This window comes from Nestor notabilis, unplaced genomic scaffold (assembly GCF_000696875.1).
Source record: "Nestor notabilis isolate BGI_N333 unplaced genomic scaffold, ASM69687v1 scaffold12174, whole genome shotgun sequence".
Classification (NCBI taxonomy): Eukaryota; Metazoa; Chordata; class Aves; order Psittaciformes; family Psittacidae; genus Nestor; species Nestor notabilis.
In genome coordinates, this window is record NW_009926917.1 from 1 (window position 1) to 20,546 (window position 20,546).

The 20,546-nt window shown below is 36.3% G+C and overlaps 1 protein-coding gene across 1 annotated transcript; it reads right to left on the minus strand.

Moving 5' to 3' along the window:
• Window positions 1-3,040: 3,040 nt before the first annotated feature.
• LOC104400877 (adenylate kinase 9-like) lies at window positions 3,041-20,267 on the minus strand (the record flags this gene model as incomplete). Its single annotated transcript, XM_010013812.1, has 13 exons — window positions 3,041-3,155; window positions 3,646-3,748; window positions 3,828-3,926; window positions 4,623-4,792; window positions 5,324-5,520; window positions 6,659-6,879; window positions 8,483-8,629; window positions 9,724-9,925; window positions 10,866-11,079; window positions 13,837-14,055; window positions 16,198-16,395; window positions 17,777-17,839; window positions 20,048-20,267. Coding segments are annotated over 13 exons (2,168 nt in total), but the record flags the coding sequence as incomplete, so codon positions are not given.
• Between the last annotated feature and the right edge of the window lie 279 nt (window positions 20,268-20,546).

Below are 20,546 nucleotides of genomic sequence, written 5' to 3' on the forward strand. Positions count from 1 at the left end.
GTCGGCTCCGGGCTCCGCGGGTTGTGCGCTGCGGGGAGTGAAGTGACAGGTATCTCAGTGTCCCCTCTCCAAACTGCATGGCATTACATTACCGAAATTAAAATATACTCGGAAAGATCAAAGCTTTTGTAAACCACAAACATGCTCAACTGCCATCAACTTCCAGTTCTTGGGCTGTGAGGGGCTGGTGATACTCCAGGCAGTGCCAAATTTGAATGAGGTGGCACATACCTTGACATGGCATTGCATGGCATGGTGCTGCTGGCGTGGTGCTGCCACATCCATGGCACAACTGTTCTATGACCATATGCTTTTAAATGCTTTGCCCACAAAAAATCCAGAGCTGACTGGTAGTTCAGAGGAGGAAGGAAATGTCAAGGCCAAGAACTTTACAATGAAGGTACTGTTTCTTTTTCTCTCCTACCTTTCTGCCCTAAGCACACTAGTACTGAGTGCCAATTCTCAGAGCATCCTTTATTATTTTAATTGACACACTGAGGTGAAAGAGAAGAAGTGATTTAAGACAGCCAAATCGTAGCCATTTTTTCCCCTGTGGATGGTACTTTATATCTCATTACAAAAACTGGACAACATGAAGAACTATGCTGCGAGACACTTCATCCCACAGGCTTTAAATTGTAGGCAACTGCATTTTACAGCTTCTGAGTGATTTTTCAAGGATAGCTGTATGCAGAGCTCTCACAGGAGTCAAGTTTGAAGGGCACTAAATCACTCTTGTGATGCATGGTTCACTACTCTTTTTCCAGGAGTAAATCTCTCTGCATCTATGATTGATTGCCTGTACCTTGTCTTCTTGGCTACTGAAAGCAGTACAGCATTGTTGTCAGAAAAGCTGCAGGAGCAACTAAACCACTGTTGCTTGTGCTTTCTAAATTTCTATTTAAATGTGAGATTAGAGAGTGACATACGTTGAAGGTGAGAAGCCTTACTTCAGCTAGAAATACGATGTAAAGATTTCCAGGGGACCACGACATGAAGCACTTTGATCAAGTGTTTGATCAGGGATGCTGTGACTACTTTGAAGAGCCATGCAATAGCAAATAATGTTGTATTTGCAAAGGAGATTTTTCAGTATACTGGAATTCTGTATCTTAAAGTTGGAAGCAGTTCTACCTAGTGTCAAAAGGTAACTCGTTTTTCTGGATTCCTATGATCAAACAGTCACGGTATGAGGAGAAGAGATTTGTGCACTTGTATAACCTTTCCAGTGCTAATAATGATTTAATGCAATACACATGCAAAGCGTTCCTAGCATGGACATTATTACGTTAGCAAAGCTGTGCTAACAATAGAATGAAAACAGTCTTTGTGGATGAAACTACAGCATAAAAGCAGTTTGCTGGCTTCAGAACTGTACATTTATGCAGGGGCTTATCATGTGCCTGCACTGTTCAGTGATCTTTCCTAAAAAAGCTATGCCAGCAAAAATTTGTGATAGTCCAAGAACATTCTGGAGGGCTCTGGAAACTACATGAGGGAACATGGGATGCAAATAACTTCAGACAGATAATAAACATTGCCATTATAGTAGAACTGCAGACTGGTTTGGATTGGAAGGGACCTTAAAGCTCATCCAGTTCCAACCCCCCTGCCACAGGCAGGGACACCTTCCACTAGACCAGGTTGCTCCAAGCCCCGTCCAGCCTGGCCTTGAACACTGCCAGGGATGGGGCAGCCACAGCTTCTCTGGGCTAAAAGAATTATCTAAAAGAATGATTAAAAATGTAGAATACTAAAAGGAAAGGTAAAGTTTGTCCACTGAACACATTGGCAAAACTGGTGGGTTGAGGAAATGGAAGTCTTGCTTCAGAAGTCTCCAGCAGTACTGAAAACCAGACCAAAGGCACAGCAGAGCTGCAAACTAGGCTGTTGAAATCTGGAAAGCTGGCACTGTTCTCGGTGATTGCAAATTACTAAAATTATTGGTTGCAATTGCTATCTTGGACTGCAAACAAACAAACAAAATTCTAAAAAAACCCCCGAACAAATATGAACACAGGAGACAAAGCTTGAACGACTTCCCGCAGTGGAGTAGTCCTAACCTCTAGTAGCCCCATGAGGTGTTTTACCTTATCATTATTTTGTGGGCTGAGTACAAACCACTTGATTTTAGTTTTTGACTGCCTATCTTTGTTACAGAAAAGTAAGGTCAATTGGACTGTCGATTAACTAATAAAGAAGTTAAAAATAACATAATGATACTTTGAATCACATTAGTATTCAGATATTCCCAGATAATTTCACAAATAAGCAGACTGATCAATAACATTTCATTTCTTTGTGCTAAAAACTTAAAAATCTAATTAAATCTGCAAGAATATCTATTTTTTTATACTGTGTTAACTTAGTGTTTCCATGGAAAAGGAAGGCTTTTTTGAAAACAACAGGTGTTCTATGTGCACTTAGGCTGTTTTTCAGTACAGTTAGCCCTCCCATTTACATATTTAGCTGATGTGTTGTTGGAGATGTGTGTGGTCAGAAAGCTGTCTTCAAGTTATCTGCGTGGCAAAGCTTGTTAATAAGTTTTATTTGACCACCTGAATACAGCTGAAGAAAGGCAAGCATTCAGGCACCTGAACCATTCCTCAGACAGTATTTCAGCTGCTTTTTATTACAGTAGTTTTAGTCAATTTTAAACACAGTTCAGGTTGTCTATGACTAGTTTAAAATGTAGTATCATCCAGATTATGACATTTTACTTTCTGTTTAAAAACTCCCAACAATGCATGTTAGAAATGTTTTTAATGTCACCAGGGTGTTGGTGATAAAATGTCATTAAGTCTCATAATTTGTGAGAGATCACTTACCTATCTACTTACCCTATTAACCTTATTTTCCTTCTTTCCTTTAAGTACACATCTCCAAGAAACTTGGCAGTTTGTCCTTAAATTAGTATATAATAGTATTTTCTCAAGTTGCACATAAGAAAACTACACAAATTGATTATCTGTGTTGTATCAGATGATTTACTGCATTTATATAATTCATTATTTTTAGTAGCATATTATTTATACTCTACCTTTTAAATGGCAGGCGACAAACAGCAGAGCAGTTTTTTTTACACTTAGGAATGGAAACTTCGGCTTTAAGCAGCCTACTTCATTAAGAGCTTTTATTAGAGAAGTTGCTACTCCCTAAAGAGAGAAAACAGTTATAGAAGACCATTACAGAAATCTTAAGTCAACACCTGATCCTGTTGTCATGCAAATCTAAAAATACAGGATGATACCTAAGTTGTGAATTGAAGAAGATAAGAAATAGTATAAAATAGGGAGGGAAGTGACTATAAATAATTTTTTTTGTTTCATGCTTATGGCTCAAAATGTAACCCACTGTGCTTAAATGATTCCAGATAGGCTTGTGTCTATCCTGATTTTAAAAATCAAGGCAAAATGTAATCTTACAATATATGAAAAATAACAGAGTCAGAAAATCCATTATATGATACTGCAGTTTGTTTTTCCCCTCTGATTTAAAGCATCTCAATTGTAAATACGTAATTTTCAATGTAATATAATCCCATAATAAATGTAAGACTCATACTGCATTAAAAATGAAATAAAATGGGTGGGATATACTACGCATTGCAAAATCCTCTTTTAAAATAGAAAAGCAAAAACTGGCCTGTTCAAGGTATCCAGTCAAAGGAAGTGCAGTGAGTAGTATTGGCTCCTTTACTGGAGGGAGTTTACGTGGAAGTTTCAGATTCCAGTACTTCTCTGGTAACCTGAACAGATAAAAATAAGCACTTTTCAGATGTGTAAACAGTGACAGGATTAAAGATTAAAATGCAGTTAGTATTTCACCTCATAAACTTCAGAAGTTTTTCTTCACTTTCAAAAACATATATCTTCTCTTTATATTTTGCTGAGTACTCAATGTTGCCAGGCACCAAAGCTTCGTATCTGAGGAGATGGAGCAAGAAAGAGTATTAATTCACAAGAAATGTAAAACATCATTTGTGCGATGTAAATTCAAGAGCTACTGAGACCCTTCGGTAATTTAGCAAATACAGGAACTACAAAAAAGTAGCAATTGGATCATCCAAGTTTCCAGCATATGACTGACACAAGGCTTAAAATCTGAGAGTCTCTGCCTTGAAACCTGCTTATTAAGGGGCTTTTATTCTGTTTCTTTAGAGCTTTTCTAGTAAAAACGACAATCATAGTTGTTCAGGAGATTAAGAAGGGACAGCATAGAATTGACTGTTACACTTCTACCTTGATGAGAAATTCCTGCACACTGAGGAAATCAGTGGTGGAACTTTATAAAAATCATAATAGGTAGTTTGCATCTACAGAGGTATTCTGAGGTTTGTTTGGACTTTTGAGGGCTTATGATAGAGAAAACTCAAACTATAGCCATGCAGTCTTCATCATGAAAAGCGGTAAGGCAACACAGATCCTTGTAGAACCTGTAGCCATATGAGTTTCAAAAAGTGATTCTACATTGATTTCCAAAGCCACAGGCACAATATAGTGAATCATAATTGCTTTTCCTGTCCAAACCCTGAACACTATTATTGAAAGTATTTCCTCATTAATGTGTTAATGTAGGACACATAGCCTGTAATTCAGATTATAAAAACTACAGTTATGTACCTCTGTTTTCCATCCAGGTAAGTGACTGGACAGCATCCGTGCATTTGAGCACTTGCAGGGAATGAGGCCTTCACTTCTGCTGCAGTCAGTTTCTTTGGTAGCATATCTGAGGGTGGGAGAGGGTGAGGTGCCAGTGGTGACACATAAACCTCTGGTCTGCTCAAGAATTTCTATAGAAAAAGAAATTAAATGGTTTTATAATGAAAGAAGCACTGTTAAGACTGTTAAGTCAAAACTCCAGAGGACTGGCTCACACACATTAGATACTAGTTTCTTGTACAGCACCTGTCTTAGTGTGCTGGCGCTGCTGCTGCTGCTTTCAGGTAAGTAATTTCTTTTCCAATCCAGCCTCCATTGAAGTCATTACTATCCACCCACCATCCATCACTATCCATTGCTATCATTAGCCGCTCTCTACCCGCAGTCTCCCCGAAACAGACAGAGAAAGAAGGAAGTGATTGCTTTAAAATGAATGTTTGGTCTCTGATAATTTTAAGAGGAGCTTTGGTTTGTACGGACTCTGCTGCATTTTGTCTGCCTAGACATTTGATAGCAGCCGTACTCAGAACAAGAGCTTGAATACCAAGAACACTAGTCTAAATCAGATTACATATTGTTTGATTCTGTATGGAATCAAAGAATCTAGGCAACAATGTTCCATTTTCCCATAATCCCCTCTTGACCCGCTGTTTGACACTTACGTCCAGTTCTTCCTGTGAAGCCATTTTGTAATAGTGCCCTCGAAATTCTGCAGCAAACTGCAATGATGTTGTTACAGAGCAGTCGACCAGTTCACCCTTTTCTGCAAGGCTGACGGGACAGTACTGTCCAAACTCCCCCAGCCGGTGCTGCAGCTCTTCAGGAGCGATACATAATTCAGCAATGCTGGCTGCTTTGCCTGGTAATAAAACCAGTGTTTTATTAATGAAAAACATAGAAACATCAAACATTTTTGTTCGGAAATGTTACAGTTTAGAAGATACTGCAATTCATTATGTGAAAATGATATGACATAATGAGAAATAGTGATTTTTATAGATATGTATTAAAATGAATTTGCAACCCATTTTACCTATTAATAACATTTTTCTAGCACTTATTAATGATGTGGGATACTCTGTGTGCTTAACTTATTCTGTTTTCCCTGGGCCAGTTTTATTTATTTTTGATTGTTTTACTTGTTCGTGTTGCTAAGCTATTTTGTTCCTTTATATTGGTGGAAAAGTGTACAAGGTGCGATGAAAGTCTCCCCTTTACTCATCCATGTCTTGCAAATGCTACAGTCTATCTGGATGATATATATTCAAAATCTTGAATAAAATGTCATAGAAAAACCAAACTATTTTAAAATTATGCTTTTCAAGCTTGATGTGAATTTATTTTTATTTTTTTTTTGCTTATGACTTTTAAGAGGGTTGCAGCCACAGAGCTGTAAAAGTTAAAACTAGAAAGTAAACACGAGATAAGGGAGTTTGCCCTTCAGAGGCAGACAGGACTAAACATACAGGTATGTTTAACCCTGACCAATGCTGACACACAAAAATTGAAGTGGGAACTGTGTCATTTTAGACCAAAGTGGTTTTCCCCAGCACAGAATTTAGCTCGGGTGGAATATTTAACCTTAATTCCAAACTTATAATTAACATTTTCTCCCTCCTTCTGTCTTCCTCCACCGACACTTAAGTGAAGCTGCAAGTTATAGTCCCCTTTGTATACTTTGAGGTATCCTTTGTGATTTATCACTGAATGTTGAGGAATCTGCAGTGGACCATGAGACCTCTGACATCTTTCAGCTGTATTCTGATATCCCGTTCTTTGGAGAGTGACCTCAGACTGTCCTGTAATTGGTTTTGTCTTTACTCTTTTTCAAGAGATCTCTTCAAGATCTCTGCAGATGAGATTGAAGAATTTGAGGCTATGTATGTGCTCAAGAATTAGCTTCATCCAAAGCAAGTTGAAGTTGAAATGCACTCATTACATTGCAGCTTCTTAAAGAAACAAATATTATTCTGAAAAATCTTGTTTTTTTCTTTTACCTTCTCTTATTCTTTCCAGGTATATCTGGATTTCTTTAATAACCACTTGAACTTCCTGCAGTACTTTGTTCCAGATCCACCACTTGCTATGAGAAGCATCAATCACACACCAGTTCTGATGCTCCTTCTTATAGTAAGTCCTGATTGCATTAATGTGCTGTTCATAGCAGGATTTTTTAATAGCTAGGATCTGTGAGCTGTCATGCTCAGGGTAGGGAGGCCTGAAGACAATAGAAAATAACACTGATTTAAGTATGAAGATTAGATAATTTCATTGAATTTCATGTGCAAATTCTAGAGTTCACTTTAAGGCCTTTTTACAAAATTCTGCTTATTTGACACTATAGAACATACTTGAGAAATACAAATTTCTCTTTTAGAATGTTACCATTTACAAATGAAAAGCAGCATACTTCTGATCAGACAGTTATGTTCAGAAACAAAGAACAAAACTTTTGCTACTTAAGTTCAGATACAAATCAGTAATTCCATAAAGGATTTGGACTGTATCAGCACATATTAACTGACACACATTTCTAATACACCATTAAATGGTATCCTAGACAAAATGCTGTGAGACTTTTTAAATGGAAATCAATTGTTAATGAAAAGCAGGCTTGGTTTTGAATTGTGCCATTGTTTGAAATCAAGAATTAGCCACAGTCTTTGGATATATTTTGAAAATTGTCTATCATATTTACATATACATAAATTAAAATAATCCATCTGAGCTCTAAAAATATTATGCAAGACCAGGAGAGAGATTTTGACTAAAACACAGAAGCATTTGGTGTTCTGGTTCTTAATTTAAATGATGCCAAAAAAAAAAAGGTAAACTTCTGTTTTAACAGGATTAATTTCTCTGTAATTTGTACCTTTCAGAAATATCTGATATTGCACATTTGATTTGTATTTAAGCCAATGAAATGTAATTAGTTTGGTATTTAAAATGAAAAGTTTGAAGTAAATACTTTCAAAAAGACAGCATTAATTTAATTTTTTGCAATGGAAATAGTCTTTAGGCTTTCAGTAAACAATTATGCATTGTACTAATTACTTGATAAAAAGAAAGAGGCAAAATGAAGGAGACATGCAATAATGCTCTAAGCTATCTGGAACTTCTTAGAAACACTTCCTCTAATGAGAACCAGGTTGTCACACAATTTAATTTTAAGGTGAATGTTCTGTTCTTTTTAATTCTCTGACCATTTATAAACTACTGACTACTCTTCTTCAAAAACAACCAACAGTTCTTTTAAACAGAATGTTTTTATCTCCTTCGAAAAACAAAGAAGGGACTGAATTTGAACTGAGTATTGCATGATTAACTCACGAATATGTGAGTATACATTATTAAAATATACGTTGTTTCCTTCTTTTAAAAAGAACTCAAATTAAGACTGAAAAGAGAGCTTATTAGATGAAGTATCAATTTCCCTTATGATGGTAATAATTGAATTGACAAATAATAAACTCCATCAGCAGAGTGAACTAGTAACATTTCTGATGTATGGTTTCATTAAAACCGGTTTAACTAAGCAGTGGGTGCACAGCATTGCACATCTGTGACCTCAGTCATGCCAGCAGGGGATCTGGCCAGAGCATGCCACAAATTCCTTATGTCTTTGTTTCTGATCTATGGAAATCAGAGCGTTAAAATGCAGAGAGACTGGTGCCCATGTCTTCTCATATATGGAGTTTGGAGACAGCTGGTTTATGCACCAGCTTAGATACAGCCTCTCTGGGTATAGCACTTGAGGCACATAAACAGAGAAATTACAATATTGTGTGGGTAAAATTATTGGTATCATTGAGCATCACTACCTATTCACGCTTTCCTTATCCAGCAGTGCTCTTCTGAACACTTCCTTTGTATCCATTTCTAATTCAAAGATCTTCATTGGAATTATCCTAGCTGATTCCAACAGGTTTACTTGGTTTGTTGTTACAGGATATCCATCAATTACAACTCTGTGTACAAACAGAAACAGAAAGACAGATTTCCTAAGAAGTCAGTATTTAATTAACCATTAAGACTGTATTTCTTAGTACATTCTCAATTGAGACAAAAGTCTACAGCCATGCCATGAAGTTATTGCTTCCCTGATTTGATAGACAAGTCTTCACTCCTTACAATTAAAAAAAAAAAAAAAAAAAAAAAGGAAAAAAAATCAAATAGCTAGAATAAGAAATAGTAAAGAAAATACACAAAGGGCAAAAGGTATAGGAATGTAAGTGGGTGGCTCTGACTTGTAAAAATGGCAGACTTTAAAATTCTGACACATCAGTCTTTCAGAAACATAATTTTAAGTGTGAAAATCTCCATATGGATTGAGAGGAATAGTTTTAAATTTAGAAGTAAAATTATATACAGTACTCGAAAAGTCTTTTTAATCATATTAAATAAGAAATGCTTTTCACTTATTAGGCAATACTGGGGTAAAATATATTGAAACAATATTCCAGTATTTAACATGAAAAAAGTGTTGAAAGAATTCTGCTCTCAAGCTACTTTTCAGAGATTATTCCAGAATTGCCTTTCCCTATAAACAGTTCTCCTTTTTGGATAGAGGAGTTGAATGTCATAAAATAATGATCATGAAGCTTATTAAGCCTGCCTAGTATGAAAGGTGTTTTAGTGGTGGAGAAAGAGCCTAGGAAATCAGGATCACATAGGAATGAGGTGTAAAGACTTGCTGGTTTCAGTTCCTCCTTAATAACTTCAGTTGTAGCAAAACCAGAAAAAACACTGAGTACTGAACCAGTCTGCGTGACCAGAGAGAATCAGATGCCTGAGTTGGTACTGGAGTTGGTTTAAGAGAGATAAAATGGTAGTTCTCGAAGGATAATAGAAAATATTGGCTTATTGCCTGAAGAAGGGTAGCTTCCATAAAGCATATTATTTGGATTTACTGCAATATACTTACTTGAAAACTGCAGAAATTTATGCTTGTCTGGTTTCCCAGAGTAATGTGAAGAAGCTCATTTTGTATGGATTATTTTGTTCATGCATAAACCACTGATGTGTCTTGAAAAAAACTCCGAAACCCAAGCAAGACTCTTACCCAGTAGTATTACACACGTAGTTCATCAGAGCCACATCTAGAGCCTGGATGGCCAGTGCATCAGGTACGGTCAGTCCTTTGTGAAGGTGCTGGTTTAACGTAAGTGCCAGCTGACTCTCAGGCTGATTGTTTAACACAAGCCGCATGGCATCTCCTATACTCAGACGCAATAACCCATATACACTTGCAAATTTCTTGGCAACTGCAAAATATTTTGATTTCAACACACAACTTTTATGTAAGCAATATCACAACTTACTTTGTTAAAATACGTCCTTAGTCTTAGAAGTTAACCGCTCAGCTCATTCTCTCGGTCATTTCCAATGCAGAATCTTGGTGAGTGGGTACCCTCAAGGGCCAAAACCTTTGCATAGACTTGTGCAGAGCATGTCCAATGCACTAACAGCATTCAATTCAGCACTTCAATTGCAATTGCAATTGAACTGCAATTCAACAACTTCAGCAGCAATAGTCAGTATCATTACAAAATATTGTAGAAAAGATGCCCCTTTTACAAAACAGCTTAGCAGTTAGATCAGTTTTCCAGGGAATATGGTTAAAATTTCCTCCGTAACTGGAGATAATTTGAACCCACCTCTTCTTTTTTTAATATCCTATTCTAACCATTAAGCTATGGTGTAAGCTAAATTTTCAACTTCCCATGTTAAAGGCAGAGACCTGTGGATTGAAAGAGTCATGGAGAAAGAAGGAGAGGGGAGAAAGAAAATCTAGAAGTTTGGAAACAGACTGGGGAATGTGAGGTTTGGGTTCTGGTCCTATATTATATAGGACCAGAATATATAGAATAGGAATATTTCTTCATTTTACATTAGAGCATATTGACAGAAAGAAATAAAAAACAATTAGAAAATAACAGAAATAATACAGGAGGTACAAATAGTGTAAGTCCACATTTCCTATGTGCTAGTCCAGGTCACTAACTTCTTAAGAAGCTGGGATAAAATTCAGATAGACAACGCATAAGTATCTGATCATCAAGACACTAGAGAACGTAACTAAAAGAATCTATGCCTGGCAAGAAAAGCAGGAAGACCAATAATATTAATGGTTTATGATTTTTAAATAGCAGTAATGACAGGTTATTAGATAAGGTTTTGCTCTATAGATAATACTGGTCCTACCTGTAGTCTTTCCAGACTTTGGAGGTCCCACGATTGCAATCTTAACTGGCACAGCTGGTTTAGGTTTTGGCTGACAAATATATTTGATGGGATTTTTCATAAATGTTTCTCTATTTTCTTTACTTGAAAAGAAATAAATATATTGTCGATGTATTACAGGAAAGAGTTTGTTTCCATAGCTTTGTGGTGGCTTCATTACATCTCCTTCACTTAGCTGTAGAATATACAAAATGGGAAGCAGTTGATTAGGTTTGACAAGGTGTACTCTCCCTCTGTCCTACAGAAGTGGCTTTATAAGTGGGTAGAGGAGTATGAACTGTATGAAACAAACCATCAAAGCATTCTGAAATTCATACATATGGGCATAATATTTTGTCCGAGTCTGAGGAACTTCCGTACATATGCAATTCTTACACCAAAAGGTAAAGTGAAAATTGAAGACATCAAGAATATTCACTGTTTCCAGTAGGTGGTACCATAACACTTTTTGTCCATCACAAGAGTGTAGTCAGAGGATATAACATAATACTTTTTTAATTTTCAAAGAATAAAGAAAATAATTTTATTCCTCTATGAATTATGAATTATTTTTCAGCTTGACAGTGTAAGATACACTGAGAATATTCAGCAGAATATTCAGCAGAAGTCATGTACAAATGACGAGAACAGAAAAAAATATCAATACTTAAATTATGGTGAAGTGTAAAACCACAACAAGGCCAGCCAAAAAAACTTTTGGTAAAATACATACACTGCTGTTGAAATCTTTTCAAACGCGTCAGACAGCCCATTAGAAAGTCTGTAGTGTTGATAGATTATTGAGCTGTGAGAGGAGCACTAGGTCATTGCAGAAATGCTTAAATGCATTCCTTGCACCACTGTTCACTATGAAAGAACTTAGTCGTGTCCCCATTGCAGCCCTTCTTGGAGGAACTGCCTTAAAGTGTCAACAAAAGATGTTTCAGAACAATCTGTTGACACTTGCAGAAAAAATTGCCCAGACCAGATGTCATTCACCCTACAGTTCTAAAGTGACTCAGAAGCGAAATTGTTGCTGACTAATGTGTAACCTATTGCTTACATTGGCCTTCCTTCCACAAAAAAGGAGAGTGGAGAAAGTGATTGTTTTTTGAAAAGGCCTCCAGGATAGATCCTGGCAAACAGTCCAGTAAATCTGACCCTGTATTGAACAAATTGAAATACATTAAGGAGGAAAAAAACCCAGAAGTTACAGGCATACACAGGAAACAATGGGGAAGAGCCAACTTGAGCTTCTTGTAAAGGGAAATCATACCTCACAAATCTACTAGTATACATTGAAGGAGTCAGTAAATATATAGGTAAGTTGATTTGGTTGTTACAGTAAGAGATGGGACTGTTCTGCTGTATGGCATTACCTTGCCAGACTCTTTGATTCTCAGGTTCCTGTTCCTGCATCAATTCATTTCAAGGTGCTTGTCCTCAGTTTGTAAGACATTGGGAGTCTGCTCTACTGTGTATCTGCCTTATTCCTCCCTCAGCTCATAATTTTTATTCTCTGCTTATCTAATCAGTTGCATAACTCCTTTCCTTCACCCTAAATTTAATCTAAAAGTAATTGGCATGTACTCTATCTGTCTTCATGCAAAAAAAGCTCTGGTCTGTAATCAATTTCATAATTTCTATTATATCTTAAAATTCTCTCAAAATGATCCTATTTCCCTTTCATTATTGTCAGCATGTACATTTCCACTGTTAGCACACCACTCTGATTTTATCTACTAGATTTCAGTGACTTCTTTCTTCTAACTGAATTGTACTTTCTGGTTGGTAAAAACCCACTATACACGATGAATGGAGAAATGGAATGACAAAAATGTAGTGAAATCTAAGAGAACAAAGTGCAAAGTCTAGCATGCAGGGGCAAATAAGAATTAAAAATATAAGCTAGGGCTAGTAATTGGAAATGACAGAAGAGATATCTACCTCTGTCAGTATGTCCCTAGATTATTAGATGCCAATGTGATGCAGCCATGGAAAAGGCAATTCTGATCCTAAAATATTTTAAGAATTTTGATTCTATAAAGCTGTAATAAGAGTTGATCTGTATACAGTTTTGATTGCCAAGGTTAAAGAAAAATAAATGTGATCTGGAACAGGTGAAGACCCAACATGATGACTATACAAAAGGGAATAAAAGTTATTTGATTAAGTAGCATAGTAAAATGAAGGCCAAAGTATGTTTCTTTCGGGAACTTCCTGTTTTCTGTATCTTGTTCACTGGGTTTTTTTAAGTCAGTTCTCCTTTTCATTTCTCATTTACTTACAATCCAACCTGTTTTTATTTCTAGCATTAAAACAAAAAATACACTCACTAACATTTCACTTGCTACTTATAAAACTGTATCAGCCCGCTTCTGGGGACAGACATGAGTACTTTCTGACCTTGACTTTCCAGATCTCAGTAAAATACTATGGAATTAGATTTGTTGCTCTTCAAATTTGTAAATTTTGACAACAAATAATTATTTCTGATGGATTATACATATTTAACATCTGATGGCTTACTTTTTTGCCACTGCTAGGGTTGGTGGCCACCTGTGTGACTTCTTACAAATTCAAATCCCAAATCCTTTCAGTTTGTTCTCACTGCTTCTGAAAAGCTTTAAGACATTCTCTGTTCTCCAGTGTTTTGTGTATCATTAAGAGTTAGGCATTTCTTTCGGGTTCAGTGCCACCTTTAATTAATACCAATGCTAATTAACGGATTTTACTAAGTGCCTCTCAGCCTTAAGTTAGCTGCAACACTGAAAAGACTAACAACTTTTATTATGAGTACTTGCTGTATTTTGTGTATATCAAGTGGTGTAGTGTTGATTCAGTAATGTAGTGTTCATGACATATTTCTGGTATTAACTGGTATTGTATGACAATATTTTTTTAATGTGAAATAATTTCTTGAAAGTATTCTTCAGCTATAGAAGAACATTACCTTAACTGGATCCCATTGACCAAAAGAACTTGGAAATTTATATGAGAAAGCTAGCATCTTCTGTGCAAGGGGTAAACTTATTGGGTAGCATTTCTCGAAAATGCTTCCACGATTTTCCATTAGAGAATTCAGCTTGCTGTATATTTGGTAGCGTACAATGTGAGGCTTCTGTCCTCCATCGATCTCGATTAGTGGTATTAACCATTTTTCAAGTTCCTCCTGGTTAATGGAAAAGTAATGAAATATTAGAATCATAAACACAATCAGATTTTTAATAATGGCTGACATTAGGATTTTCTGTGAACTATCAGGTGTTTCTTGAGCATGTTCTCAATCACTGTAAATCAGCAAAATTTGATTTGAGATAGGAATTGGCTTTCCTGCCCACTGAAGTTTAAATTAGCCAGCCTATATAAGTATCACACTATTAATAATAAAAAAATAAACAAAAAAACCAAAAAAAACCCAAAAACCAAAAAAAGAGACAGCCTGACAGTTAACTTTAAGGAATCTCCTATGATAAAGCTAAAGCTTGAGAAGCATATTTTACTTAAAAAACATTGAAATCATATATAGTTCTTTCCCTACTCCCAGCAATTTAGAATGGCTTACTTAGTTACCCTCCACAAATATTGCTGCTCTCTGGTGATTTATTCCCCAGCTTATTCAACTAAAATATAAACCAAGTCCGTTTTCTGCAGTTTTTTTCTAGCAACCTAATACTGTTATAAGTGCTAATGTGTTTTAATGTCATCATTTAGTTTTCCATAAAAGACCAAGATTACACAATGTTAAAGAGGACCAATGATTAAAGAATCAGAGAACAGCAAAGAAGAGTCTTGAGTAACAAATCAGAAATACTTACTTTCTATACTTAAAAGTTATTTAAAGTTTTTTATAAAGGCATAAATGCTCTTTGAATTAAAAAATAAGGAGAAAAATATTGAGTAAACTGTAACTAGGGGATACTAGTAGTATCCAGTACCAATTCCCAGTATGTAATTCTAGTATATGATACTACTTCTGTGTAATTCCTCAACTTACAGATATCTGTATAGATCCACAGTACTGGATATTTGCACTTACTGTCATAAGCAGAACTCAATGTAATAATGAACTATAAAACACCAGTCATCTCTTTTGTTGCTGAGATGTATGTACTTTTTGAAAGAAACAAAATTTGCTGACTCTTCTAGTGGCCTGTTCCTTTTCTGATCAAATTTTTCATCAGTTTACTAATGAAACAAATCATATGTTTCCAAATAACATGGAGGAAAAGTGCTTCAGGAACTACGGTATTCCACTAGCTTTAACTTGAAACATTGTATTGTTGTCATAAAGGCTATTCCCAGGATTTCTTGCTTCTTGCCTCTTCTGGGCCTTAACCTAAGTTCCTTCAAACTCTATTTTGCATTCATTCAGAACACCTAAAATTATTTTTGTGATTATCATACGGATACATGATTGTATGCATTGAATACTTCCATAAAATTTTGACATTTTATGGTCACTTTTGAAAGTTGAATGTATTTTTGATTTATCTTTTTCCAAAATTAATGGAAAGGTGAATCTCTGAGCACAAAACATTAATCTTTTCCACACAGCTTATGCTTCATTGTAGTGCAAAGAGTGTTAGGAGTTATTCTTGATTCATCTGATATTTTATCCATTAACTATTAAATAGAACGTTGAATCAGTCATACTTGTGGTGTTGGTAAAGGTTGGATTCACTTTGCATATCTTGCATCTATGTCTTGGCTGTCTACTGCTGTAAACTTTCTCTCTGGTCAGTGAATAGACTTTCTTCTAAGTGATGATTAGTTTCCTCCTGAAGCAAAATACTTAATATATAGTAAACAAATGGCACCTATCTACTTACTGCCTTAGATGTGGGCATTAACTTTGCAGATATCTAAAGTTAGATGAGGTTACCTCACCATAGGTAATTGCACTGATTTCAAGAACATTATGTTACTAAGAACTGTATAAAAAACAGAGTTGTCTAATAAGAATTTTGCCTTAAAAATTATTTTGAAGTACTATTCACATATTTATAACTCTCTAGTGTGGTTGCCTGCATCAACTGACCTTTCAAAAAGGAAATAAGGTCCTTAAGACTGGGTAGATCTGCCAAAAAATTGCCCTTATTTCTTTCCCCACAATATTAGTCTTATAAATTGTGTACTTTTTAAAGTATATACCTTCTCACTACAGACTTCATCTAGCTCACATATTTAGATCATGAGTACAGCAGCATGATTGTTTAAGCACTGTAACTTTTAAATTTGACAAGTAAAACTGAATATTATTCTTTTATCATGCGATAATATAATTTAACAAAATAAGCAGTGGAATAGGTACCTGTACACCTTGTAAACCATCCATGTCGGAATAAAACTTTTCTGTAATTTCATTTTGTATGCGGTCAACAGCATCAATCTCCAGTTCTTCTTCAGCCTCTTCTTCTTCTTCTTCTTCTTCTAAAAACTCTCCTTCAAGTATAGCTTCAATATCTTCAGTTTCCTCTGTGGCTTCATAATGCTCCTTATTTGCTAAAGTCTAAAAAGGTAAAATACTTTGTTGGTTTATGTCTATGATACAGATGTTTTGAATAAGCATATGGTATTGTCTCTTTTTATTCAGAAAAATCACTAATTCAACAAAACCTCATTTTGGGGTATTTTTATCATAAGTAAAAATCTAGTAAATTCTAGAAGAAAATACAGACGTATTGCATTGTGAATACAGTGAAGCACTGTACCAGTTCAAAATGTGCTTAAAAAACTGAAGTGGTATACTGCACTTTTGAGAAAAGGAGTATTATTTTCATATATGCTTGTATGTATACAATTGTAGTTTGTCAGGGCTTTGTTAGAAACAAGCATGTTAGCTGAAAGCATAGATGACAGAATTCCATGAGCAGTCAAGTAGTACATTAATGCATTTATAAATATACTACGTAATTGAGTTTGGGCAGAAATCCTGGTACAGTCCTATTCTGGATTAAGCATGGATTTGGCAGAGTACTTAAAAAACATGCCTAATTGCAATTAGTGGCACTAGTGTCATTTAACCCTGGTTTAACCCCAGCTGGCAACTAAGCCCCACGCAGCCATTCACTCACTTGCCCCCTGGTTGGATGAGGGAGAGAATCAGAAGAATAAAAGTGAGAAAACTTTTGGACTGAGATAGGGACACTTTAATAGATAAAGCAAAAGCCACATGAGAAACAAAGCAAAACAAGGAATTCATTCACTCCTTGGGCAGGCAGGTGCTCAGCCATCTCCAGAACAGCAGGGCTCCATCATGTGAAAGTTACTTGAGAAGACAAATGCCATCACTCTGAACATCCCACCCTTCCTTCTTCTTCCCCCAGCTTTATACACTGAGCATGACACCATATGGTATGGAATATCCCTCTGGTCAGTTCAGGTCAGCTGTCCCAGCTGTGTCCCCTTCCAGCTCCGTGTGCACCCCTAGCCTACTCGCTGGTGGGGTGGTGTGAGGAGCAGAAAAGGCCTTGGCTCTGTGTAAGCACTGCTCAGCAGTAACTAAAACATCCCTGCGTTATCACACTGTTCGCAGAATATATCCAAAACAGCCCATACTGGCTACTATGAAGAATATTAACTATATCCCAGCCAAAACCAGCACAGTTACTCTTACACTTAAAGTAGATACATTAAACACATTCGTAAGTATTTTGCTGAATTAGAGCATATTGAAAATTCTTTTAAAATAGTTTTTAGTGTTCATGAATTAATAGTTTCTAAAAAATCTAAACATCATGACAAACAATTTTTGTAAGAAGTTTCTGACAGTCTCTCACATTTTTACTATTCGACATTGCCCTGAAAACTCTTTAACTAAAAGCTCTAGCATTTTTAAGATACAAATGCAAACACTTCTATGTAAAATCTTTCTTATTAGATTTTATTACCTCCTCTTTCTTTTGTTTTTGTTCTGCTAAAAGTTCTTCCCTTCTTCTAGCAATCTTCTTATCCTGTTAGTGAAAAACAGATGTAAGAAGACAATGATATTTCCTAGTAAAAGTTCTTTTCTGAGAACTGGTAATGTGACTTAGAATTAATGTTCTTTCTACCTTAAAGCTCTATTTGCAGTTGTTTCCGGTATTAAAAAATACTGCAGCTTGAAGCTTTTCAGACCACACGCACCTCTCTACTAGGTGAACATATAACTAAATTTTAGTAAAACTAATTTGGCAATTTCTGAGACTGAGACTGGGGGGAGAGGGAAGACTGTGATTCTGATCACACTGAAAGTATAACACTCTTACTGGTAAGCTACAGTGTTTCTAAACTTACAGGTGTTTCCTACTATTTGGGAAAGCGACGAATGAGCATAGTATTAAATGTGTGCTGTTCCCTATGCCTGCTTAGAACTGCCTAATTTTGACCAAGTTGTAAACATTTGAAATATATTTCCCTATACATATTAGTAGATGTATGTGAAATACCTGATGGCTAAATCCTAACTCAGAAATAATATGCAGAAGCATTCTACTTAAGGCCAGTGAGGTTGATGAGCATTAAACCTGTAATTGCTATTCTTGCACACTGTAATGCTGTCACCTGAACTGAAGTCAGAGGAACTGAGTATGCCAACAAGCAGGCGGTAGTGCAATTTTAGAAATCTGTGTTAACCCCAAGCAAAGTGGCCTGGATACAAAAGCATTCTAAGCAAAGCAGGAACAAACTGCGCAGATTAATTTTCTCTGCTCTTGTGACTGAATTCTGGTGTTCCTGATGACACAGCACGGCAAGTATACTCATTGCTTTCAATGTCTTGTTGCCAGCTTCCTTCAGTGGAGAAGGAAACTCTACGGCAGCATTCAATTCATCTGCCTGTTTTTTCAGACTTTTCTGTATGTCCTCCAGCTTTAATCCTTCTAATAGAAGAAGAGTTAACAGGACACTCAGCAATGCTGCATTCTCACAGCACCATCTGACTTGCTCACCAACTGTATGCTATAGAAAAAATGTTCTGTAACTGAAAGATGTATATTGCAATACACACGAGCAAAATATCAAATTACTGTTACTTCAGAAATACTGTTTCTGATCTTCCCTTCCTTCTTAATGCCTTTATCAATTTGTATCACTGTTTTGTGTATATGTTTTAAATGGGAACCTGTTGTTTTCTGTGTTGTCAGGAGCTATATTGATGCCTAAACAATTCATTAGAAATTTGAATCCTAGGATCTGTAGCACAGATATTTGCCACATGAATTGTCAGAGTAACTGCCTATAGGGTGAACTTAGTACAGCAATAGTTGCACAGTTGGTCACTAGGATGTACCTTTTCCAGCAAGATTTCCAACTTGCATCAGGAAAGACTAAATTGAAAAAATATTTTTACTCTCATAGATTATCTGCATTCTCAGAGCCAAACCCTGGCACAGGCAGTTCAGAAAACTTACTGGTTATTGTATGAGCCTTGTCCCAGTTTCCGTTGTACTAATTTCCTGTGTGTCAGCTGCTCTGTAGTAACCTGCACTCAGACCTTTTCTGATAGTACACGTAAAGTACTTTATCTCACTTTTACAGAAAGTTAGGAACCTTGAATATATTGCATTTGCTCATTGTAAACATCTGCATAGAAGTTTCAGGTTACTTCAAATAACTTGTAACCTGATCAGTATAAGGCACAGCTTTGTTCAAATGGGAGACTGCAGCTGCAACAGGACTGAGAATGTGGCTTAGTGCTGAGTATCACAGTTGGAAAAACAGGCACATACACCATACAGTACCTGTGAAGTCAGCCTATGGGAGATGCAGATCAACTCACAAATGTGCAGGGAATATGAGATGCAACGACAGTATGGTGCGTGAGCACCATATTTTATTTTGTATGGCCACATTCACTCTCTCCGTCTAGTTGCCTTTTTTCCAGGACTTTCCAGATGTTTGGCATTCTGTCAGACTGCCAGTTGGCTGGCAGCACAGCTGTTTTCTTGGGCTGTAAGAAATCTAAACTCCTGCATGAATTAATTGCACAGAGGAGGAAAGCAGCCCTAAATTCTTTTTAGTTCCTATGGTACATCTAGAAATGCGGTGAATGTGTGGAGTGTGTCTTCCGGCTTCCATTTCTATTTCTCTGTGTACTTTTCACTGCTTTGTGAGTTTTAGAATCTTGTGTTCAGACCCGTGCTGCTGAAATTACAAGAAAGGATACAGGACTGAAAACATACCCTTATTTTTGCTTTCAGGTCTTTCAGTTTCTTTCTGTTTTCCATTTTTTTATGCTGTCTTTCTTTCCATTTCTGCAGACATGGAGGAAAAAGACGGTCAAGAACATCACTCTCTTCTATTTTAATATAAACTGCAACATCAGGACAAAGTCCTTGTTCTGACAAATACTGGGCTTCATCTGAAGTACGAGGGAATCCATCCAATATAAATCCTGTGGACCTAATTGGAAAATAAGATATTTATCATTACACAATGTAGTTTAAAGCACAACACAGGGAAAATGCAATTAATTTGGAAAAAAAGAATCAACAAACCCAAACAAAAAAACAACCAAGTATATCCAGGTCCCTGAGCAAAAGCAATCCCATGAGTGGGTTTGCTTTTACCCGAAGCAGGAATAACCCAGACTGTCTTCCCTAACAAATTCTTTATGTGCACCACAGGAACTTCCAAGAAACTGTCATGGGTTAAACCCAGCCAGTAACTCAGAACCACGCA